Consider the following 23,987-nt stretch of genomic DNA (forward strand, 5'->3'; position numbering starts at 1 on the left):
CCAAGGACCTGCTGGGGGGATATAAGCAGGGCCTTGAAGACTTCTGAACCCCATGCACACTGTGGCTCCCATGGCAAAGGAGAGAAACATCTGTATTGCACAGCCTGAGAAAGAGATGGTTTTCCTGGGGGTCAGGAAGCTGTTGAGAATGAGGGAGAGAGAGGAAGTGGTGTAGCAGATGTCCAAGAATGAGAGATTCCCCAGGAAGAAGTAGATGGGTGTGTGCAGGTGGGAGTTAAAGATGGTGACCAGGAAAAGGATCCTGTTGCCCAGCAGGATCACCAGATAGATGGCCAGGATGAGCACAAAGAATGTCTTCTCCAGCTTTGGATGGCTGAGATGCCTGGCAAGACAAATTCTATCACAGTAGACTGGTTATATGTCTCCATTTCAAACTCTCTTTCATCTCTAGGTATATCAAAGGCAGAGAATACATGCTCACTGATTAGCTTGCACAAGTCATATGCAGATCATAGAACAATCTTTAAAATTATAGATATGCCTTTTCTCTGAGATTCAAATATGAACCCAAGGTATCCAAAAACCAACTGTGTAATAATCCTTGTGAGATCAAAATTTTACAAATGTAATGAATCTTAATGAAATGGAGGACATTTCTGTTGAATCAATGACATTAATAGCCCTAAAGCAATGTTACATGCCTATAAATGCCGTCTGTTGTACTTTGTAAGGGAGCAGGGTCCCCAAGTAACTGTACCTAGAAGACCTTGGGTTATCACAGCTCAGTGACACTGGCCATTGAGTCACATGACCTGTTCTTCTAGATTAGGTTCCTCTTCATTCAGCAAGTTTAATTTCTAGTTTGACTCAGCTGGGCACCAGTAGCTCATGCCTATAATCCTAGCTACTCAGGAGGCTGAGGTTTAAGGATCACAGTTCAAAGCCAGCCTGGGGAGCCTGGGCAGCAAAGTCCATGAGATAAATTACTCGGAAAAAGCTAGAAGTAGCCCTGTGGCTCAAGTGGTAGAGCACTAGCCTTGGGGAAAATGAGCTCAGGGACAGCGCCCAGGCTCTGAGTTCAAGCCCCAGGACAGGCACGCACGTGTGTGCGTGTGCACACACACACACATACACATACTATATATATACACACATATATGTATATGTATATATAAATATATTTAATTTGACTCTCCATATAGACATGCTTACATGGAGAGAACATACTGACTTGAAAACAAAGTTTTTAAAAATCTCATCAGTTTTTTTTCTTCTTCTTTAATACTTGGTTTGAACCTCAGTCTTTTCTTTTTTCTTTTTTTTGGTCAGTTGTGGGCCTGAACTGTGGGTCTGGGTACTGTCCCTCAGCTCTTCAGCTTAAGGCTAGAGCTCTACCACTTGAGCCACAGCACTACTTCCAGTTTTTTCTGCTTATGTGGTGCAGAGGAATTGAACCCAGGGTCTCATGCGTGGAAGGGAAGCCACCTTCCCAACCCTGAACCACAGTTTTTTTTGTTGTTGTTGCTTTTTTGGTCAGTCGTGGGGCTTGAACTCTGGGCTTGGGCGCTGTCCCTGTGCTCTCCAGCTCAAGGCAAATGCTCTACCACTTGAGCTACAGCGCCACTTCCGGTTGTCTGAGTGGTTTATTGGAGATAAGAGTCTCACGGACTTTCCTGCCTGAGCTGGCTTTGAACAGCAATCTTCAAATCTCAGCCTCCTGAGTAGCTAGGATTACAGGTGTGAGCCACTGGTGCCTGGCTGAACCTCAGTTTTTTTTGTGAGTTTAGTTAGTACAAACAAAAGTTAGACCTTGACTCTCTTTCTGCAAAATCTGACCAAAGTGAATTTCTGGAACCTATCATATGAAATCCTACCAGACCTCTCTTAACTCCTGACACCACTCTTGTCCCCGAAGTCTCCAGAAAGAAGGATTGTATTCAGAAGGGTTCATGTGTTTCCCCAGAAACGATACCTGACTGCCTGCAACTTTCTGCTCCAGAACTTCCCTGCAAGAGGAATAAACTCTTACCTGATTGTTGGATCCTGCTCAAAAGTCACATCCTCAGCATGGGTTCAGTGCAACCATGAATTACCCACATCAGATTTGGGAAGAAACACCATCTGATATCACTTCAAAGGTTTGCAGGTGTGATCAAACGCAAACCTACTCAAACCTCCCAGAATCAGAACCTGTGCAACAGCGGATCACAATTTTCCTGCCAAAGATGTTCAGAATACAGCATGTGTTCTGAGCACCGCTAATGGCAGGGAGCTGGCTGCCAAATAGCTAGCCAGATGATAATGACCATCTCCTTTTGCAGATTGCCTTGGCAAACTGATTCCATGTTGTTTGCTTCTATGTTTTGTTCTTAAAATAGAGGTTCCCAGCTAGGTATGGTGGAATGCACCTGTAACCTCAGAACTTGGCAGGGGCAGGGAGCAGAGGAGAGGAGGATCACGAGTTTCAAACTAGCTGGCTACAATGCAAGACACTATCAAAAAACCAAATAAATAAATTAAATAATCCATGTACTTCTTATGTATCCTCTGGCCTTGGGAATGAATCACTGACCTATTTCAACTCCTCTTACTTCAGTTAGAGAGATGAGGTCAGAAGATCAGGAGAGAGATTTGGCCCTCCCAAATAAGGCCCCTGAAAGGATACTTTTTTCTAATTGGAAATGATATAATGTCCAGTAGAAACGAATGCAGGATATCAGCGATTAAGGGATGAGAAGCTATATGTAGAGAAAAGTTTCTTTTAGTTTCCAGAATCAGAAAGTCAGAATCATCAGATTAAACCAATCCATTCACCACCAAAGCCTTTTTATCTTCTCTCTCTCTCTCTCTCTCTCTCTCTCTCTGTCTTTCTCTCTCCTCCTCTCTCCTTCTCTCCCCCTTTCTCCCTCCCTCCCTCTCTCTCTCCCTCTCTTTCTCTCTTTCCCTAGCTCTCTATTTCTCTCTCTCCCTCCCTCCCTCTCTCCTCTCTTCTCTCTCTCTCTCTCTCTCTCTCTCCCTTCCTCCCTCCTTCTCTCTCTCCCCTTCCTCTCTTTCCTATTGAGGATTTGAACTCAGGACCTTGTACACGCAGTTTGATGGTTCAGTTAGTGCTCTACCATCTCCAGACTGGCTTTTTGCTCATTTCTTTGGAGACAAAGTCTCACAGACTTTTCTGCTTAGGCTGCCTTTGAAGCTTGATCCTCTGTATTTTAGCCACAATTATAGGTGACAGTTCTCTCTTTAATTGGTGACAGGAGCCTGAGCTATTAGAAATTTCCAAGCACCTGAAATCTACCTTTTTTCTAACTTTCCCCTTCCTCTGCTGGTCCTAAGTTGGCCTTTCAGGCTCATGTAGAGCATGCTAACCACTTGCCACATTGGCAGCCTTCAGACCTATGGAAACAGCCACCTGTTACCCCACTATCTTATTCCCAGTCTTCCAAACTACCTCAGCCCCCTCTTCACTATTTTTCTTCCCTTGCAAATGGTGGGAAGCTAGCTGCAGAGCTCGTCCACCACTTACCCATGTGGGGTACAGTCTAGGCTCTACCGGCTGCTAGAAGGAAGGCAGCTCAGTGGAGTGCAGGAGTGGCTGGTGGGTTGAGGGCAGGACAGTTGACTTGCTCTTGGTTACCATTTGCATGCTATCTAGCCATCACTAAGCAGGCCATGTATGGTGTATCTCTCAGCTCTGCCCTCAGAAACAGCTGGGGACATGTGGCATATAGTCTTCTACTTTGTCTCACTTTTTGATGTCTCAAGAGAGTTCAAGATGGAGCCTCAGCTCCAGCAGCCTTTGCCTGTCTTTGAGACTCAGTGAGACCAGGAGAGGAGGGATGCCTCTCAATCTTGAGGCTCTGCTAGGATCCCCAGTCCCTAGGAGGCTGCAAAGGGGCTGAGCTGGCCAGCCATGGCCAGCCACTGGACCCCACACCCTCTCCTCTCTGCTCCACGCTGCTCTCCAGGGTTCCCATAAAGACTCTCTCAGGAACGTAGGGCTGGGTTGCTTTGGGGCTGGGTCCTATCCCAGAAGCAATTTAAAGTTTTGTGAGAAGCTCAGGGATGAGTCTTCACCCCATAGATCCAATTAGGCAGTATGGAGAAGGAAAGACTCACCCCAAATGCCTTTCCACTAGGAAAACAAAAACAAAAAAACACTTTAGCTGGAAAAGTTTTCTACTGTCAGGTACTCAGAGTTCTCCTGGGCTTTGATCACAGTGATTGATCCAGGGTGACTCTGTCACCTCAGAGAATCTAGAAACGAAGAAGAGCTGGGCCTCAGTGACCCAAATATTGCCCACACCCCAGCATTTCCTTCTCCTTTTCACCTGCTGACCAATGTCTGTCTGTCTGTCCCTGTCTCCCTCCCTGTCTCTCTGACTCTGTCTGGAGTTTGTTGTGTGGGAAAACCCCTCACACTTGTTATCAGAATAGAGCCTAGCAATAGGCTATCTGGATCATGAACAAGTAGAGATAGCTGTCCTATATTTGTGTCATAGTGTCTTCATTCATGATGTCAACCATTCTTAATCTCTGCCTTCTGAAAGCCAGGAGCCTCCCTTTCATCACACTTAATTTCCTGAAGGGTTGGCCTGTAGCTGGACAGATGCTGCAATGTTAGTCAGGACCTGAGTGACTCCTGTGCCCCCCACCCCCGTGGCAAGGTTTAATGACTCACAGACCTAAGAGTCTGATATTGTGGAGACTCAACCACTCTGGTTTTGCTTCCTCTTGTTCCAGCTGAAACTAAGTACTCTTTAGTGTCTTCATATGCCCTCACTTCAGCTACCACAAATCAAGCTTCTTTTCTATGCCTGTGTTTGCCCTACCTTGCTTCCTCCTTCCTCCTTTTCCTCTTTTATCAAGGACTATGTCCTTGTGTTGTTAGTTCAAGTTCCCTGAGAGACAGATCTGCTTGGTCAGGTCACAGCTACCTCTTGGCCAATTGACAGCCTGTGTGATGATTGCCTCTGGGTTAATAACCAACCTGTCCCTGTCACCAGCACTTGTGGCTAGGACACTTCTTTGTACAGAGCATAGAAACAATGTAAGGAACCTTTTCAGCAGGAAAAGCTAGCCATAGGAGGTAAGTGATCGCTGATATGATTCCTAGAATGAAGCTGCAACTCAGGCAAACATTCTCTGATTAACCCAACTTTCTGACATCTGCTATTATGTGCTTGTTTCTCCTCTTAGTACATGCCTGCAAGGATGGCCTCTCTACCATGAGGAAACAAATCTTTGGCCTCCTCCTGGAGGCAAGCTCCTTCTCTCTCCTCTTTCTTCTTCCTGCTTCAGAGAAGCTTAGTCTCTGACTTACAGTATATGGTCCCTGTCCTTGTTTTGTTTCACGATGGTGGAGATTCTTTCCCCTTCACAGAGGAAGTGCTGCTTTTCTAATGGTTCCTGACAGAGTCTCCTAAGGCCTAAGAGCAGAATTGAAACCTTTAGAGCAAGGATCTCGGAAGACCTGTCCATTCTGAGGAGAATGGACATATTTGTCCTCAGAAAGCCACAATAAAGAGAGTACCTCCCTACACACACACACACACACACACACACACACACACGCACACACACACACACACACATCAAAGCTTGACCAATCAGAACTCAAACTGTGGCTGTTCTGCTGCAGGAAGCTGGAAACAGGGATGAGAGATGTCTATCATTGGCAACCCCCTGAGGGCTGGCTCCACACATGCCAGGAAATATGGCTTTACTTCCTCTAGTCTTTCACCACCTCTGCACATTCTCTTTGTCTCAGCAGTTGCTTTCCTCCTTTAATAAATACCTTTTAGGTTGTGTTATCTTTCTGGTCCTATTTCTGTCCATTCTATCCCCATTCCCAGGGATAGGCAAGCCCTCTACTCCTGAGCCCTCTATTATGTTGTCATGTGGCTCTCTTGCCACTAGAAGGCACATTCTCCAAAGGCAGAGTTCTTGATTCTTCTGCATGTTTCCGTCTTCTCTGAAGTACATAGTCCTGATTAAAATTCGCTTTTATATGCTGATTTACATTCCTCTGGATATATACCCATAGTGGCAGTTATAGTTTAAATTTCTCTATACTGTTTTCCAGACTGGCTAGACTAATTTATATTCCCATCCATAGAATATAGGATTCCTTCTCCCACTCTTCTCACAGCAGTTATTGTTTTCTTGATGATTACCATTCTGATTAAGGTGAGATGGAGTCTCAGTGTCAGAAGTGGTCTGTTTAATTCACTTGTCCATTTACTAATCCAATTTGTTCTTTTGTGGTTAATTTTGAGCTTTTAAAAATATATATTCAGGATATTAATCCTTTGGTCATACAAAAGAGGTAGCTATACACCCATATTGGCAGAAGCACTATTCACAATAGCCAGAGTATTATCTGTCCATAAAGAAGAATAAAATTATGCTTCAAAGGCCAGTTTGAGCCTCTCTTCTTCCCTCTCTCTGTGTTTGGACTTGCTAGTACATCCCTTTGATACTCCACTTGTATTTCAGAGCTGGCAATATCCTGTTCTCTGTGGAAATTCAAACCACAGAAGAAAGGACATAGTTATATAGATAAGACACACTTGAGAAAGATCTGACAGCCAAAGGAAAAGTATCAATTTTCTCATCAGAATAATCTTTAGTTTACTACATTTATAATTCAATGTCCCTCTCTCCAGGATCGAATGTCATCACCTACTCAGACATTGTGGGAGCACTGATGGCCAATGAAAAGGAAGTGGCGGGCAAGATCCCCAAGGGGGAAGCTAGTTAACTTTGAAGCTATGACAGTATCTGGTTTGCCCTCAGCAAAATAGCTAGAAGCTGGATTAATTGTATTAGAGGTGTTCCTGACATTAAGGTCCATAATCAAGATGGTAAACATAGATTCTGCCACACACTGTGTCAAGAAACTCTATTCATGCCATTGGATTTGTACATGATGGCCTGGGCCTTACACTTAGTAAACTTTTTTTTGCTTTTGTTTTGTTTTCGTCAATCCTGGGGCTTGAACTTAGCCTGGGTGCTGAGCAATTTTGCTCAAGGATAGTGCTCTACCACTTTGGGCCACAGTGCCACTTCTGATTTTTGAGTGGTTTATTGGAGATAAGAGTCTCACAGGAACTTTTTTGCCCAGACTGCCTTCAAACCATGATCCTCAGATCTTAGTCTCCTGAGTAGCTAGGATTGCACATGTGAACCACCGGTACCCAGCTAAGTTACTTTTTAAAACATGGAATTATTAAGAAATTAGGTCCTTTATTACTTTTGATATCAATTTTTTAATAAAAATTGGATATTTTAAATAATTTTCCTTATTTTTCCAAACCATAACAGAAATCATGAAAATGGGGTTTTGGGGGGGGAAAGCTACTTGACCAGGAAGGGAAGTGTGTGTGTTAGCCAGGTTCCTGTAGCAGCCATAATCTCACAGGGTGCCTTTCTTACAGTGAAATGCTTACTACAGAAACCAAAACTTAGTAACTAAGATGAACAAAGCCAAGAACAAACCAGGAGTGTTAGCATCCCTAGACTTGCTTTTTGTGCACTTTCTGTGGGGTACTAGTTTTGACTTATGGTTCCCACATGTGGGCTCTCCATCTCGTGGAACTGTGGATGCCCACTGGGCGTCATAGCTCATGGCCAGGACCACTGATTCTAGACACACAATATTTACTCATGACCTCACACTGAATTACTGAATCATGTTTTTCTCTTCTTCGTTGGAAAAAATAAACATACACCAAAGTGATTTCTGTAAATCACTGATTTTGGGCACTGGATTATGTGTTTTGCTTTTAGGTATAAGAACATTTAAAAAGTTGATTACTCTTTGTTTCAGACAGGGTGAATGGTAGTGAGTGTAACGTTCATTAAACCCTTGCCATTTCTATGGAGGAACAAAGGCAGCAGTGGTACTCTCTAATTACTATGTTGAAAATAAACTGTACAACTTGTGAATGGGGAAAGGAGGGGAAAACTGGAAAAAAGCAAGGGAAGGGGTGACATTGACCAAAAAGAAATGTACTATTTACCTCACTCATGTCATTGTAACCCCTCTGTACATCACCTTTATAATAAGAAAAATAGAATGGAAAATAGAAAATCACTTCCAAAAAATGGTTGCCATTTCCAAATTAAAGAAAAACTGTTTGAAGCCATGTTTGAGATCCTGCAATTATCTATGACTATTTTAACAACATTGAGAACACAAAAAGTAAAGTATTCAACAACTACTCAACAAAAAAGAATAATGGAATTCTGTCATTTGTAGGAAAATGGATGGAACTGGAGATCATTATATTAAGTGAGATAAGCCAAGCTCATGAAGACAAATGTTGTACGCTTTTGCTCACATGCAGAATCTAGTCTAAAAAAATATTACATGATTGTAAAAGGGGAGCCGTTGTGGGTAATAGCAGGTGCAAGAGGAGGAAAAGAGTGGGTGAATATTATAGACTATACATATGGATATATATGTATATGAATGAGAACAGCATAGAATATATTATAGACTATACATATGGATATATGTATATGAATGAGAACAGCATAATGAAACCCACCAAAAATTATTAAAAAGAAAAGTGGAGAAGAAAAGGGTTAAGAAAGAGCAATATAGATGAGATGGTTTAATTAAAGATATTATATACTTGTTGTATATATCACAGTGAAGCCCTTAATACAATTAATTTCTGCTACTATATATATTTTTTTAAATAGACATTTCCTGAGTAAAGCAATATGGCCATTCTGTAGACCCTACATGCCCTTCTTTTGCTCAAGGCTACCACTCTACCACTTGAGCCACAGTGCCACTTCTGACTTTTTCTGTTTATGTGGTACTGAGGAATTGAACCTAGGGCTTCATGCATGGTAGGCACTCTACCGCTAAGCCACATTCCCAGCCCCTCTCACCTATTTTCACCAACTTCAGATTTTCCTTTATATAACAGCTTAGCTGAAACAGTCTCAGAGAAGAGCTTCTCCTTTTAATCTGTTTGAGGAGCTTCCATAAGTCTTCATCATCTGCTGTCACTGCCACCATGCTTGCTCTGTAGTTTGTAGTAGTCCAACCAGAGCAAATTGCAGGATATTCATTCTCTAGTAATTGGAACCAAAGGTTTCTAACCCATTAGTGAACTGGGAAACTTCAGCCTATGGCTTGTAGCAGCTGACCATGAGAAGTCAGCCTGAGAACAGAGCTGACCCACAGAAGAGTGGAGAATAGAGGAAATCTTGGAGCAAAGGAGCTGAGCCTGATCACCTAGCTTTTGAATAAATCTAAGTAGTTTTTGAGTATTTCTAAATATATTTGAGTGGAGTTTTCCTTTTTTCACTTTAATTTTTTGTGCCAGTCTTGGGGCTTGTACTCAGACCTGGGTACTGTCCCTGAGGTGTTAGTGTGTGTGTGTGTGTGTGTGTGTGTGTGTGTGTGTGTGTGTGTGTGTGTGTGTGTTGGGGCGTGGTTCTCAATGCTAGCACTCTACCACATGAGCCACAGCCTCACTTCTAGATTTTTGTTGGTTAACTGAAGATAAGAGTCTCACAAACTTTCCTGCACAGGCTGGCTTCAAACCACAGTCCTCAGCTCTCAGCCTCCTAAGTAGCTAGGATTACAGGCATGAGGCCCCAGTGCTTAGTGAGTTATTCCCCCCCCCTTTTTCTTTTGCTACTGAAGATCCCCTGACCACCGAAGCATCCAATTTCCAGTGTTGTCAGTTCTCTCTGCTGCTGACCATGCCAAGCATCCAAACCAATAGACCCATAGCCTTAATACCATGCAGGAGCCAGAGGGGGAGCAGGTCTGAATAATGACCACTGATAAATGTGGAATTGAGGATGATCTTTGCCATTTGCTTCCCCTAAAGTATTTATTGATTTTTTTCATAGTCTCAGACTATTGAAAGTTTGGGAGTTTTCAGTGGTGTGGGTCACATGGGGTGAAAATATGAATTGCTGCTGTCTCCTAACCATGTAGGTCCGTGTCACTGAGTGACTGAAGCTTGGGTGGGGAGAGAAGCTGGCCAATATTTCTCCATGTTCCCTCACAGCACAGCCAAGTAACATCCCTCTACTCCTGGTGCTGAAAGTTAAGAAGCATTCCTTTCATGGTGTTATTGGCCAGCATATTGTAATGGTGTAGATATTCTTCATGTTTCCTTACAAAACGTAGGCCTTTGAGCTGAGTTGCTCAGGGACAGCTCCCAGGCCTAGAGTTCAAGCCCCACGACTGACAAAAGAGAGAAAGAGAGAGAGAGAGATCTTTCATGTGATTATTTCTAACATATTTATAAGATTATGTCTTTGTTGCTTTGTATGTCCCTCCTCCATGGTATGACCCCTGCTCTCACTATATATCATGTTGGTATATGTGGAGGGGAAGGGAAAAAACAAATTGTTAAAACAGGGATACAGGAGGACCCATTGCAACAATGAGATGTACAAGTCGTTATGTCAAAAAATGAATTTTACAACTTTGGTGGGGGGGTGGAGGGGAGGATGTGAAGGGATGGGAAGGGGAAACAAAGGAGGAGGCTACAATGCTTGATAAGAAATGTACTCATTGTCTTGCCCATGTAATTGTAACCCCTCTGTACAGTATTTTCACAATAAAAAATACATTCATAATAAAAAAGTAGGCCTTTAAGACATCGCATATAGTATAAAGCATAGAGTATAATTGATACTTGCACACCAAGAACCCAAGGCCATTAAATCCAATTTCTATACTTGTCTCTCCTCTCTCTGTTTTTATCTCTGTCTCTCTTTATCTCTTTCTCTTTCTCTCTCTCTCCATGCCAGTCCTGGGGCTTAAATTCAGGGCCTGGGCACTGTCTCTGAGCTTTTCTGCTAAAGGCTTGTGCTCTACTACTTGATACACAACTCCACTTCTAACTGTTTTGGAAATTAATTGGAGATTAGAGTCTCATGCACCTTCCTGCCCAGGGTTGGCTTCAAACCACGATCTTCATATCTCAGTCTCCTGAGTAGCTAAGACTACAAGAGTAAACTACCAGTGCCCAGCTGTACTTGTCTCTTAATTTTGTACACATCAACAACTCCACAGACATTTATTAGCTAGGGGTGGCAGAGGACCTAAGATTTGCTAGTGTAAAATTTGTGGGATGGTGTTACCAAGGTTGGCATAAAGCCAACATCTCTAAAGAGCTAAATGCTCTTTCTCTATAGTTTCTCAGATAAATGTTCTCATTGCTTATGAAACAACTGGAGAAAAATAGTTTCACTTTCATTACTAGTCCAAATATCTATGACATGGACCTTGAGAAAGTCCATCCTCTATTTCGGGTCACTATTTTCCCATGCATTCTGGAAGTCTTGAATTCAATAATAGTCATTCAATTGAGTGTTTTTTGAGCTACTAGATTCTTCACAGCAGTCTTCACATCCTTGTTCCTCAAACTATAAATGATGGGGTTCAACATGGGGGTCAGCACCCCATAAAAGAGGGAGATGAGCTTGTCTTCAAGGTCCTGCTTGTCTGCCCCCAATGGGTCTTTGGACTTAGGCTTTCCATACATGAACAGGATGGTCCCATAGAAGATGGTCACCACAGTGAGGTGGGCAGAGCAGGTGGAGAAGGCCTTCTTCCTCCCCTCAGCCGAGGGGATCCTCAGAATGGTGGTGAGGATGAAGATGTAGGAGAAAGAGATGAACAGAACTGGGACCCCCAGGAAGATCACATTGGCCAAGACCATGCTGATGACATTGATGGAGATGTCAGCACAGGCCAGCTTCAGCACGGCCAGGATCTCACAGGTGAAGTGGTTGATGACATTGTCCCCACAGAAATGCAGCCTCATTGCAAGGGATGTCTGTACTACAGAATTGGTGATGCCAGCTCCCCAAGAGCTGATGGCCATGAGCACATAGGCAGCCTTGCTCATGACCACAGGATACCGCAGGGGGTTGCAGATGGCCACATAGCGATCAAACGCCATCATGCTCAGAAGCACGCACTCTGTGGCTCCCATGGCAAAGGAGAGAAACATTTGGATGGCACAGGCTGAGAAGGAGATAGTTTTCCTGGGGGTCAGGAAGCTGTCAAGAATGAGGGGGACCGAGGAAGTGGTGTAGCAAATGTCCAGGAAGGAAAGGTTCCCCAGGAAGAAGTACATGGGAGTGTGCAGGTGGGAATCAAAGATGGTGACCAGGATGAGCACCCCGTTGCCCAGCAGGATCACCAGGTACATGGCCAGGATGAGCACAAAGAACATTTTCTCCAACTTTGGGTGGGCTGAGAGGCCCAGGAGAATGAACCCTGCCACAGGAGAGGTCTTATTGGGTCTCTCCATGATGTAACGGATCAAAAATTTGAAGGAGCACTGGGCGCTTGTGGCTCATGCCTGTAATCCTAGCTACTCAGGAAGCTGAGATTTGAGGATCATGGTTCAGAGCCAGCCTGGGAAGGAAAGTCCACGAGACTCTTAACTCAAATTAATCACTCAGAAAACTGGAAGTGGAACTGTTGCTCAAGTGGTAGAATGCTCACCTTGAGCTGAAGAGCTGAGGGAAAATGCCCAGGTAGGCCCAGAGTTCAAGCCCCATGACAAATAAATAAATAAAATAAAAATTCAGGAACTCAAAAAAGTCTGAATCAACATTCTCTTATCAATAGAGTGAGGCCAGCCAAAAAGTCCTTGACTGCTGAATCACTGGAGAAGAATTCTGCCCATTTGTTTATGTCTTTGGGTTCTAGGAACAATAAGTAGGGATAAATATTAAACTTCTAGTAATAACTAATTTGGGCTAAGCTTCCTGGAGATAATTAGAAAAACTAGGCCATTTAAAAAATCTGTCAGGGGCTGGGAAGGTGGCTCAGTGGTAGAGCGCTTGCCTTGCATGCATGAGGCCCTGGGTTCAATTCCTCAGCACCATACAAGCAAAAAGAAAAAAGCTGGAAGTGGCACTGTGGCTCAAGTGGTAGAGCGCTAGCCTTGAGCTAAAGAGCTGAGGGACAGCACCCAGGCCTAGAGTTCAGGCCCCACGACTGGACCTCCCCCCCAAAAAAATCTGTCAGACACTGGTGGCTCATGCCTGTAATCCTAGCTACTCAAGAGGCTGAGATCTGAGGATTATAATTTGAAACCAGCCTGGGCAGAAAAATTTCCATGAGACTCTTATCTCTGATTAACCACTCAAAAAACCAGAAGTGGTGCTGTGGCTCAAAGTGGTAGAATGCTAGCCTTGAGTAAAAGAGCTTAGGAACAACACCCAAGCCCTGAGTTCAAGCCCAAAAGCCCAAAACAACAACAGCAAAAAACAACAACAACAAAAACAAACATGTAAAGTACTGGAGAGATTACAAAAAAGGGGGAAATCACAGGGTTGTGACTCTTGTGAAAAACAAGGGACTAAAAAAGCGCCAAAGCCTGGTTTGCACCTGGGACATTTGCAGCTTCTGGAGGAAGCCCTTGAGAGGATGTTGATTGACAGCCTCATGGACTTGGGGAACAATGGAAGGCCTAGTGTACAGGGCTCCTACCTTAATTTCTTCCCATTGGAATGGGATACCTCAAGAGCAGCTCCATAGGAAGAAGGGCAGATCAGGGGGAAACAAGTCATTTGCTCAGCCTCACTTCTTCTCCAGCCCTGAAATTCGATTGAGATGGTCATAGACTCTCAGAACCTAACAGCAGCAAACAAAAATCTACTCTGAAGAAAGGTAGCATGACTCTAGTCTTTAATTTTATTTCTACAAATAATTTTGCAAATCCAACTATGCGCACTCATTTCAAAAGAATAAGAATTTGGTGACTTCAAGGCTCATACCTGTAATCCAAGCTACTGGGAAAGCTAAGATTGGGAGAATCCCAGTTCAAGGCCAGCCCAGGTATATATGCAAGAACCCTTCTCGACAACATCATAACTGAAATGGAGAAATTTACAGTTCTAGGGTAGTCTAGACAGAAATGTCATAAGATTTTATCTCAATGAAAAAAAGCTAGGGATGGTCAAGCAGGGAGAGAGGGTGGAGTTGGGGAGGTGGGGAGGAAAGGAATGGTAGAGAAAAAATAAAGGAGGGTGTAACAATGCTCGATAGGAAATGGACTCATTACCTTGCTCATGTAACTGTAACCCATCTGTACAGTATCTTTACAATAAAAGATATATATTAAGAACAACAAAAAAGGGCTGAAATGTGGCTCAATTGCCTGCCTAGTTCAAACACAAATACCACATAAAAATAATGTAATAAAATATAAATATAAGGAGACATGACAGTATAAATGAAAACTAACCGAAATAAATAAAGTAGCCCTTTCTGCCCAGAGTCAGGAGCTCACAGCTGTAATCCCAGCACTCAGTAGACTGAGGCAGGAAGATCTGAAGTTTGAGACCAGACTGGGCTACATGTCTGAGTACATAAAAGCAAAACCAGCCCACAAAAAAGAAGTCCTGTCCTTGGGATCCATGAGAGCCATAAGGACAATTCTTGTGACACTTGCTTTGAGAATGAGCCCAGCCCACTTGGACTCCACAGTGTCAGGCCCTTAACATCCTGTCCATTCTGTGCCCCATGACCAAGTTACATGAGTGTTCTGATGGAATCTTCCTCTTTGTCTCCATTCTCAAGTCTGCTTGTGCCAGCAGCTCAGCTATAATCCTTGGCCAGTTCAGAAAGCCCTGCTTCTGCTTTGCTTGATCTGCTTCGTGGGCAACACAGCTATTCCCTCAGAATTTGAAGTGCTCCCCAAATGAGGAGTTGTTCTGGACTTGTGAAAGACTTGTTTGCAACTTGCCAATGTTGGGCAGCATTCGGTTTTATTTTCATTGCACTAAAATGCTCAAGGATTTTCCCAGATTACCATCTGTTTAAATGCTTCCAGTGATCTAGCATGTTCTCAGTTATAGCAGGGGTGTTTCATGCCTAGGAAGCTCTGAGGCACTCATTGGTTGGTAATTAGCACATGCTAGCTGCAACTAAGCCTGTGACACAGAAAAATCCAGGTTCACAGACATTTGCTGGGACTCCACTGTGGACCAGACGTGATTTTAGATCCTGGGGACCCAGCAGAAAAAGTCACAGCCCATGACTTCAGTGTGCAAAATCCAGTGGGGAGAGCCAGGACTGTGGCACACACCCATCATCTTAACACTCAGGCACAATAGGAAGATCCTGTCTCAAATGAAAACTAAAATCTACTGGGGAAATAGTCACACAAATAACTACATCATCACATTAATTATTATCACCATCACTATCAACTATGATAGTCACCTGATGCTCCCAATATCAGGCCTTGGATTTATTTAGCAATCTACTCCTTTACCTAACTCCTACTTGTATTCCTAGGCTGGAACCTAGGTTTGATTGAGTGATGAAAGGGATCTCTATCTCCTGAAAAGTCAATTCATTTGGAAATAACTACTCTTTGAATTCAAACCCTAGTACCAGAACTTAGATGCAATATATTGACAAAAGGAAAGGAAAGGCTGACATTGAGAATAATCCTCAAGGCTAAAGATGGCCAGGTGTCCAAGACACACTGATCCTGGTGATGCATAGTCTAGGTTAGTAAGTGAACAATGTCCAGTAGAATTTTTATTTTCTGTTTTCCTATCTTCATGATTCTCCCAGGAACTTGAGTCATGTGAAAAAGAATGTTTCCTCAATATCCCTCTCACCAGATCCAGAAATATGGTTCAGTATTAATGAACTCTGTAAAATGAGAATGAGCCCAACTGTTGAAATCAAGAAGGAACACTGGGCTGGGCACTGGTAGTTCATAACTGTAATCCTAGCAACTTAGAAGGCTGAGATCTGATAATCACATTTCAAAGCCAGCCCACACAGGGAAGTCCATGAGTCTCTTGTCTCCAGAAGTAGCGCTGTGGGCTCAAAGTGGTAGAGTGCTAGCCTTGAGCAAAGGGGCTCAGGGATAACGCCCAGGCCCTAAGTTCAAGCTCCATGATCAGCAAATAGGAAAAAAAAAAAAAAAAAAGGAACACTGGGAGAGCGAAGACTACCAGATGTGGGATCCCTGACAAGCCCTTTCCTTCAGTTTGGTGACAGGGTGAGCCCAGATAATTTCAGAGACTCCTAAAACTTGGTCATTTTTTAATTCTAGAATAATATCATATCAATGAAGGTGCTTCATCTCCCCTGCCTCAAGCCCATAATATTCCAATTAAGGCTAAGGATAAAAGTATACCTCTGGTAAGGAAAACTTTGGATTTGCTTTTATCAAAATTCGCACTTACCTTTATAAGAAACGTCATGAACAGCAACAAATGATTTCCCAAGAATCAAAAAGAGGCTACATGTCAGCTACCGTGGATCTAAGCGTCAGAAAGAGCCACAGTGGATCTGAGAACTCAGAGGGTGAAGGGTTGGGCTGGTCCCTTTCCTTCCACCTGCCTCCTGTGCCCAGGGCACAGTCTCCAAAGGACTGGCCATTGCCTTTAGAAGTCAATTTAGATTTCAGTTTGTTCTTTGGGACCATTTCAGTCCCTGAAGTCATTTGAAGTTTGAAAAGTGAGTTGTCCTCAGTTTGGAAACTTTGTATCCTTCTGGGATAACATCCCCAAGATCCAATTATGTGGAAACACTGAAGGAAGTTAGCTGCCTGCTTCTTTCTCTTCCTTCCTTCTTTCTTTTCTTCCTTCCATGCTTCCTTCCTTCTTTCCTCTGTCCTTTCTTTCTCTCTGAATATATAATCCCCTCAACAGAATCAATATCCTACTCCTCAGTGACGGTGTGATTCATTCAGAACCCCATCCCACCCTTACTTTTCCCTCCTGTAGTCAGCCAAGCCCTAGCCTGCTTATGCAATAGTTTTTTGGAGGAGGTGGTCTGAATAAAAGACTTATACTCTGCCTAAATTTTCATCTTGTTGGAGTAGGCACCTTAAGCAGCCTTCTGTGGACTCCTTTAGTCCTCATTGGGCATCCAATTAAGTTACTGTCCTCCAGCTTCCTGTCCTATGTGCATGTGCTCCTTGACCTCATGGGAGTTAACAGAGTGACTGGCAAAAGAAAACAAACAAACAAACAAAATAGGTGAAAGAGCAATGGATGCTGGGAAAACAGCCAGCTTGGGCTTGGAGCCTAGGCAGTGTCCCTGAGCCTCTTTGTGCTCAAGACCAGTGCTCTACCACTTGAGCCACAGCCCCACTTTCAGCTTTTTCTGAGTAGTTTATTGACAATATGAGTCACATGGCCTCTCTTGCCCTGACTGGCTTCGAACCACAATCCTCAGATGTCAGCCTCTGGAGTATCTAGGATTACAGACAGGCATGGCACACCAGTGCCTGGCTTAAATGGTTATTTCTTGGGCAAATGTATTTCTATCTTGAAATAGAAGCCTGCTCCTAGTGTATCATATCACATTTCAACTCTGTAGCAGTGAATGGTCTCTCTGTGATATATTTTGAGGAAACTCTCTGGTTTTGAAGTCTTACTATTACTTTCATTTTCTACTTTCTGATTTCTGTCTGCCCCATTTTCTCGCCAATCCATGTTTATTTTGGGGGCTTCAGGTGTGTTTTGGCTGTTACCTGAAACTTCTTGTGGGATAAAGTTAGGCATAAACTGGAACAAGCAAAGAAAGCCACAAATAAGCAAAGAAACAAATGAAAGAAAGGCAAAATGTAGTGGTGGTGGGAACACAGTGGGCTGGAAGCTGGAGCTGGTTCTCTGAGCTTCAACTGCTCCTCTCCCCTGCTGTAAGTAATTTTAGACTGGCAAAACTGACGTCCTTCCAGGACTGACCTTCCAAAGAAACTGTTCTAAACCCAGTCCTGTGCCTAATGCTATGGTTTGGGAAGTGTGTGTGTGTGTGTGTGTGTGTGTTCCCCAAGAGTGGAGAGGTGATGAAACATTGAAAAGGTGGGGCCTAGTGGGAGTTAATTATGTCACAGAGGAGTATCACCTCTGGAAGAAATTAAGATAGTTCTCCTGGGGACTCTGGTTAGAATTTGCAGTTATAAAAAGAACAAGCCTGAGTGAGGCCAGCACCAGTGGCACACACCTACCTGTCCTCCTAGCTATTCAGGAAGCTGAGACCTGAGCATCACAGTTCCAATCCAGCCCACGTAGAAAGTCTCTGAAACTCTTATTGCCCATGAACCAGCAAAAAGCCAGAAGTAGAGGTGCAGTTCCAGTGATAAGAGTGTCAGCCTTGAGTGAAGAAGTTAAGTGAGAATGCAAGGCCATGAGTTCAGGCCCCAGTACCTGCATAAAAACAAACAAGAGAGAAAAGAAAAGAAAAACCTTGTCGTCCTCTGAGTCTCTTTAGCTAAAGATCACTATGCGATGTCTTTCACTACCTGAATAGTAAACTCTAGGTGCAGGTCTTGGGTCCTGTATTATGGATACATCCCCCCCCCCAAAAAAAAGCTATATTTAATCTATGCTATCTTTACTTTCAAGAAGCTTCACATGTCCAAATTCTGGATGATGGCAGATATCCCTTTCACATAGAATTGCTTATAAAATACAAATGATGAAGACTTTTGTGTGGACTTTATTTTTTTTGGGTCCAGTCATGGGGCCTGAACTCTGGGCCTAGGCACTGTCCCTCAGCTCTTCAGGTCAAGGCTAGTGCTCTACCACTTGAGCCGTAGCACCACTTCCAGCTTTTTTTCTTTCTGCTTATGTGGTGCTGAGGAATAGAACCCAGGGCCTCAGGCATGCAAGGCAAGCGCTCTACCACTGCGCCAACTTCCCAGCCCTTGTGTGGACTTTTTAGGAGAGGCGAGAAAATGTAAGTTTGATGTGGACATAAGAATAGCATGAGGAGATTGGTTACAACTTCCTTCTCTGGAAATCTCTAAAATAAGAATTTTGTTCTTAGTGTTCATTGACCTGTCCACGATCCTGGCTCCTTACCACCAATGAGAGGTGGGGTAGGACCACAGCTAAGAACAGGAACAGATTCCAACACAAAATGAGAGCAAAAGGAAACAGGAAGGCTTGGGGCTCTTTGTTGGTGTCTCTGTGCGTCTGTTTTGTACTGTGTTACAGTAAATTAGATTTTGCCAGAAAACCATGCCTATGCTCCTTTCCTAGGCAACACTACACCCATTTAGTAAAGCTTCCAAACCCCTATTTACCTTGAGATGGCATTCCTCTGAGGCAGCTACTACCATATAAGGCAGCACGATTCCCTTAGCATGACCTTCAGGTCTGGACAGCCGCAGCCCCTTATCTACTATTTGAACAGAAGCCATAAATCCTAGTCCACCATGATGAAGCCCCTGGTCCTCACGTCCACACCAGGGTCTCTGCCTCCTAGCCCCTTCTAGCCCCTCCTAAACCTCCCAGGTTATATAGGTCACCTCAGACAATAACCTGTGCTTCTTTTCACTTCTCCTTGTGAGAAAGGGGGTCTTGCTGGCCCCTTCCCAGCAATAAACCTTTCTTTGTTCTCTGTACCTGGGTGTCTGTGTGGTTTTCTGGCAAAGTCTAGTTAACTCTAACAGTCTGTCTCTGCTTTTAACCATTGTATTGAAGGCTCAGCCTCTACAGACTTGCTGTCTTGTAAGAAAATTATTACTAATGGTTTTTATTTTTTTATTTTTCTTATTTTTTTGGTGCTGTTCCTGGGGCTTGAACTCAGGGCATAGGCACTGTCACTGAGGTTTTTTTGTTCAAGGTTGGTGCTCTTCCACTTGAGGCCCAGCCCCACTTCTGGCTTTTTGGTGGTTAATTGGTGATAACAGTCTCATGTACTTTCCTGCCTCAGCTGGCTGTACCCTCGGATATCAGCCTCCTGAGTAGCTGGGATCACAGGCGTGAGCCTGTGCTGGCCACTAATTGTTTTTTTCCCCCCTGGTTTTGTTGAGGTACAATTGACAGATAGAAATATTATACATTTAAGATATAAAAGGTAATTCTTTTTTTGGGGGGTGGGTCCGGTTGTGGGACCTGAACTCTTGGCCTGGGTGCTGTCCCTCAGCTCTTCAGCTCAAGGCTAGTGCTCTACCACTTGAGCCACAGCACCACTTCTGGCTTTTTTCTTTTTGCTTATATGGTGCTGAGGAATGGAAGCCAGGGCCTCATGCATGCAAGGCAAGCGCTCTACCACTGAGCCAACTTCCCAGCCCTAAAGATAATTTTTTAAAGGATAGAAATTATTATTATTTAGGAACCCTTGGCTGCCTCTTCCCCCTCTCCTCCAACATTTTTAAGTTTTCTTATAGTTTGGACATTCATTGTTGGGTTCAAATACCCTCAATTCTACTAAGACCTCTTCTGTTGATTCTGTAAGGTTTCTCTAATCAATGCAAATGTACTCTTACTTAGGAAAAAAATTTAATTCTTCTTGCTCAAGTGTATCTTTGTTCTCATAGCCAAAAAAGCAAAACTAAACAGATTGAGAGGAAAGATCCTTGAAGAGCCAGAAATTCTCAGTGGTGCTGGCCATAGATTCATGATTCCGAGGGGACACTTTTGGACCAGAGCTGGTCCTGTTTGCTCTCCATTAACACTGATGATTCAACCCTTTAGGGGTTAAATCTAGGACCTAGAGAATTGTGGGAAGCCCATTAACAGTACAAATTGAATTAGGAACTGCTGCTTCCAGCATTCCCTGAAGAAACAAGAGAAACCATTCAAAGATCAACCAGGAGGAGGAAAAGGGTAGGCAGGCCACTCAGGTCAGCATGCACTGGGCTGGCTGATCCACCCTGCTCCTGTAAAGGTGTTTACAGTCCTGGCCAGACATCAGGTCTCCAATTCTGGCTCCAATATATTTGCCATTACTGATCATTTGGCTGAGTATTTCCCTCTCTGGGCCTCAATGTCTTTGTAAAATGAGAGCATAAAGCCACTTAGTTCAGCAGACAATGCATGTGAAAATAGCTGGGGAATGCCCACAAAGGAAGAATTCATATTCACGCATCACAATTGGGCATCTTCAATTGAGGGTTTCCTATGGGCTCTCCCCCTCATTCATTGTGACCAACTGCCTCCAACTTCTGAGACTAGTTATAGGACAATTATGAAGAGTCTTGGTGGCTGATGATGGGTTGCTGTAGCTTATCTACTGCCTGCTGCAAACCTGCCATCTGGTGGGCATTTTTGAAGCTTCCCACTGGAAATTGACCAGCTCTTTAAAACAGGGTTTATCAAACTTTCAGGATTTTGTTAAAAATAAAAGGTAGATTTAGTTTTAGAAGGTCTGAAGTAGGGTCTCAGATTCTGTATCTCTGGCAAGTACCCAGTTGATGCCTATGCTATTCTGCACACTGTAGCCAGCTGAGGGGGTTGGGGGCTAATGGAACACTAGATATTCCTATGAGGAGAAAGAAATGAGTGATGACCCTGACACAAAACTTCACTTGAAAAAGATTATTGACCTAAATAAATGCTTAAGCCAGAGCTGTAAAAAAATCTAGAAGAAAATGTAAGAGAAAATCTTTATGATGCCCCAAGGCAAAATTCTTTCTTTTTTAAATTAGCATACATTAGCATCCATTCCGTAGATACTTATAATGTAACCCATTCAAACCCACCTCCTCCATCACTCTCCCTTATTCCTTGACCTCTTCTAAAACAATTTCATCAGGTTTAAGTGTTTATTTTCATACATACAAGTAAATGACTTCAACCATATTCATCTTCATTCATCCTCTCAGTTCTCAGTTCCCCTCTCCTGCTGGTACCCCCACCCATTGAATAGAGCCAAACAAGCAAATTTCTTAAGATTAAAAAGGAACCTTAAAAGAAATAATGTTGGTTTGGATTTAACCAACATTTAAAGCTTTGGCATCCAAGCACCAATGGTTGATGCCTGTAATCCTAGCTCTTCAGGAGGCTGAGATCTGAGATCACAGTTTGAAGCCAGCCAGGGCAGAAAACTGTGAGATTTAAATTAACTAGCTAAAATGCTGAAGTAGAGCTGTGGCTCAAGTGGTAGAACACTAGCTTTGAACACAAAAGCTCAGGGAGAGGGCCTAGGCATTGAGTTCAAGCACCATGACTGGCTCCAAAAGAAAAAACCTTTTGGCCTTGGTAAGAAAATGAATGGGCAAACAGCAATACTTATAATGCATTTATCTGATGAAGGACTTGCATCTATAATATACAATAAGCTCGTATAATACTATAAGAAGTAGAAAACTGCCCAAATGAGGAAAAGATTCATCAGACTTCAACATACATTTCGCAGAATATTTATGAATGACTAATACCCATATGAAAAATGGTCATAATTAGTTGTTATGGAAATTAAAATAAGGATTTTAATGAGCTTCCACTACTTACCCATTAGAAAATCTAAAATGCAAAAGTCTGGGAATACTGAGGTCTGAGGAGAGGTACAGCAATAACTCTCCCACATGGTTTAATGGGAATTCAAAATGACACAACCCTTTGGGAAACAGATACTAGTTCCTTATAAAGTTAAGATTGTGCTTTCTTATGACTCAGTCATTCCAGCCCTGACTTGTTCTATTTCTTAGATTCTGTGCTTATCTACTTAGCATCTATTTTTTTCTAGTTTTAGGGCTTGAACTCAGGGCCTGGGCAGTGTCCCTGAGCTTCTTTTGCTCAAGGCTAGTGCTCTACCACTTGAGACACAGCTCCACTTCTGGCATTTTCTGATTAGGTTATTGGAGATAAGATTCTCACAGACTTTCCTGCCCAGGCTGGTTTTGAACTGTGATCCTCAGATCTCAGCCTCCTGAGTAGCTAGGCTTATAGGCAGAAACTACCAGTGCCTGGCAAAAACTTTTGTGTGAGTATAAAGACAGAGCTATTAGGATTTAAGGAGTAGAAATTCAGTAAAATAAGCCTAATTGATAAGATGGAGGTTCCCAAACTATAACAAACAAGAGAACTTCTTAACTAAAAATCCCTGGGTTTAGCCCCTCAAAGACTCATTCTCCACTGTCTCATGTAGCACTGATAGGAAATCTGGCTGGATAAACAAAATTATTGGATTATTTACTTATTTTTGGCTGTGCTGGCTATGGAACCCAGGGCTTTCCTCATGCTAGGCAAGTACTCAATCAATGAAATACATCTTCAGTCCTTGTTATTTTATATTTCAAATTCTCCCTTATATACAAAGACTATTGAATTGTACACATTGCTGTAAATAATAATTGAACAAGAATTTTTTATGCTAGTGCTGTTAGAATCTTTATCCCAGATTTGAATTATTTATAAAAGTTACAATTGCTAAAAACATTGGTATTTAAAAATTGTGTTAAATTAGTAGTATCAGTGATGTCAAAAAGTTAATTAAAACTATAATAATTTGATACATATACGGATGATCATATCAATAAGAATAATCTTTAAATAAACAGCAGAACAACACATTCAATTGAATGGTTTGCCTTTGAACCACACATTACACCATATGCTGCTTTAAACTTCAAATAGATTAAAGCTTAACATAAAACACCATCATGATTACAAAAAGCTTAGAAAAAACAGAATGACATATTTATACCAGCTGTAGAAGACAATGTGATTCACTATTTGGGAAGAGAATATTGGAATTAAAATAGACGGGTTCAAGCATGCATTGTACAAAAGCCTTGGACAGTTGAGATAACAAAAAGCAAATGGAGATTCATCACGTCCCAATAGTGTTTGATTTTATTCACAAATAACTAAATACATATGATTATACTCTCTCTCAAAGACACACACACTTTAAATAATTTTAATATATATAGAGAGACAATGAACACATTTAAACTTGTTACATTTCCATTTTTACACACCAACTGTCACCATCACCTGAGCAGATGTGCTGTCAAATTGACTTTTGTAGCAACCTTGTAATAAATCTTTTTCTGTCATCTCTTGGTGTTTATTTCATCATAGATATCGTTATTAGAAAAATCCAAGTTATGTGCATCATGTATGCACAGTTATGCAAGAGAATGCACCTGTGCGTGTTCTCAACTATGTTCTCCAGTGAGATACACAGTCGTCTACTTCAAGCAGAGTCTTACTACAGTATCAGAGCCACTTGCAGAATAACAAGTGAGCATGTAACTGGACATATAGAAATAAAGTCATATTTCAATAGTGTTAGTATGAATTATAAGTTTGGG

At 42.6% G+C, this 23,987-nt stretch overlaps 1 protein-coding gene across 1 annotated transcript; it reads right to left on the reverse strand.

Annotated features, from left to right (window-relative positions):
• Positions 1 to 11,284: 11,284 nt before the first annotated feature.
• Positions 11,285 to 12,263, reverse strand: LOC105993374 (olfactory receptor 2S2-like). The gene has a single exon (XM_013026614.1). The coding sequence runs from the start codon at positions 12,261 to 12,263 to the stop codon at positions 11,307 to 11,309; it is 957 nt and encodes a 318-aa protein (XP_012882068.1). The 3' UTR covers positions 11,285 to 11,306.
• Between the last annotated feature and the right edge of the window lie 11,724 nt (positions 12,264 to 23,987).

Source organism: Dipodomys ordii, unplaced genomic scaffold, assembly GCF_000151885.1.
Source record: "Dipodomys ordii isolate 6190 unplaced genomic scaffold, Dord_2.0 Scaffold95, whole genome shotgun sequence".
Lineage (NCBI taxonomy): Eukaryota > Metazoa > Chordata > Mammalia > Rodentia > Heteromyidae > Dipodomys > Dipodomys ordii.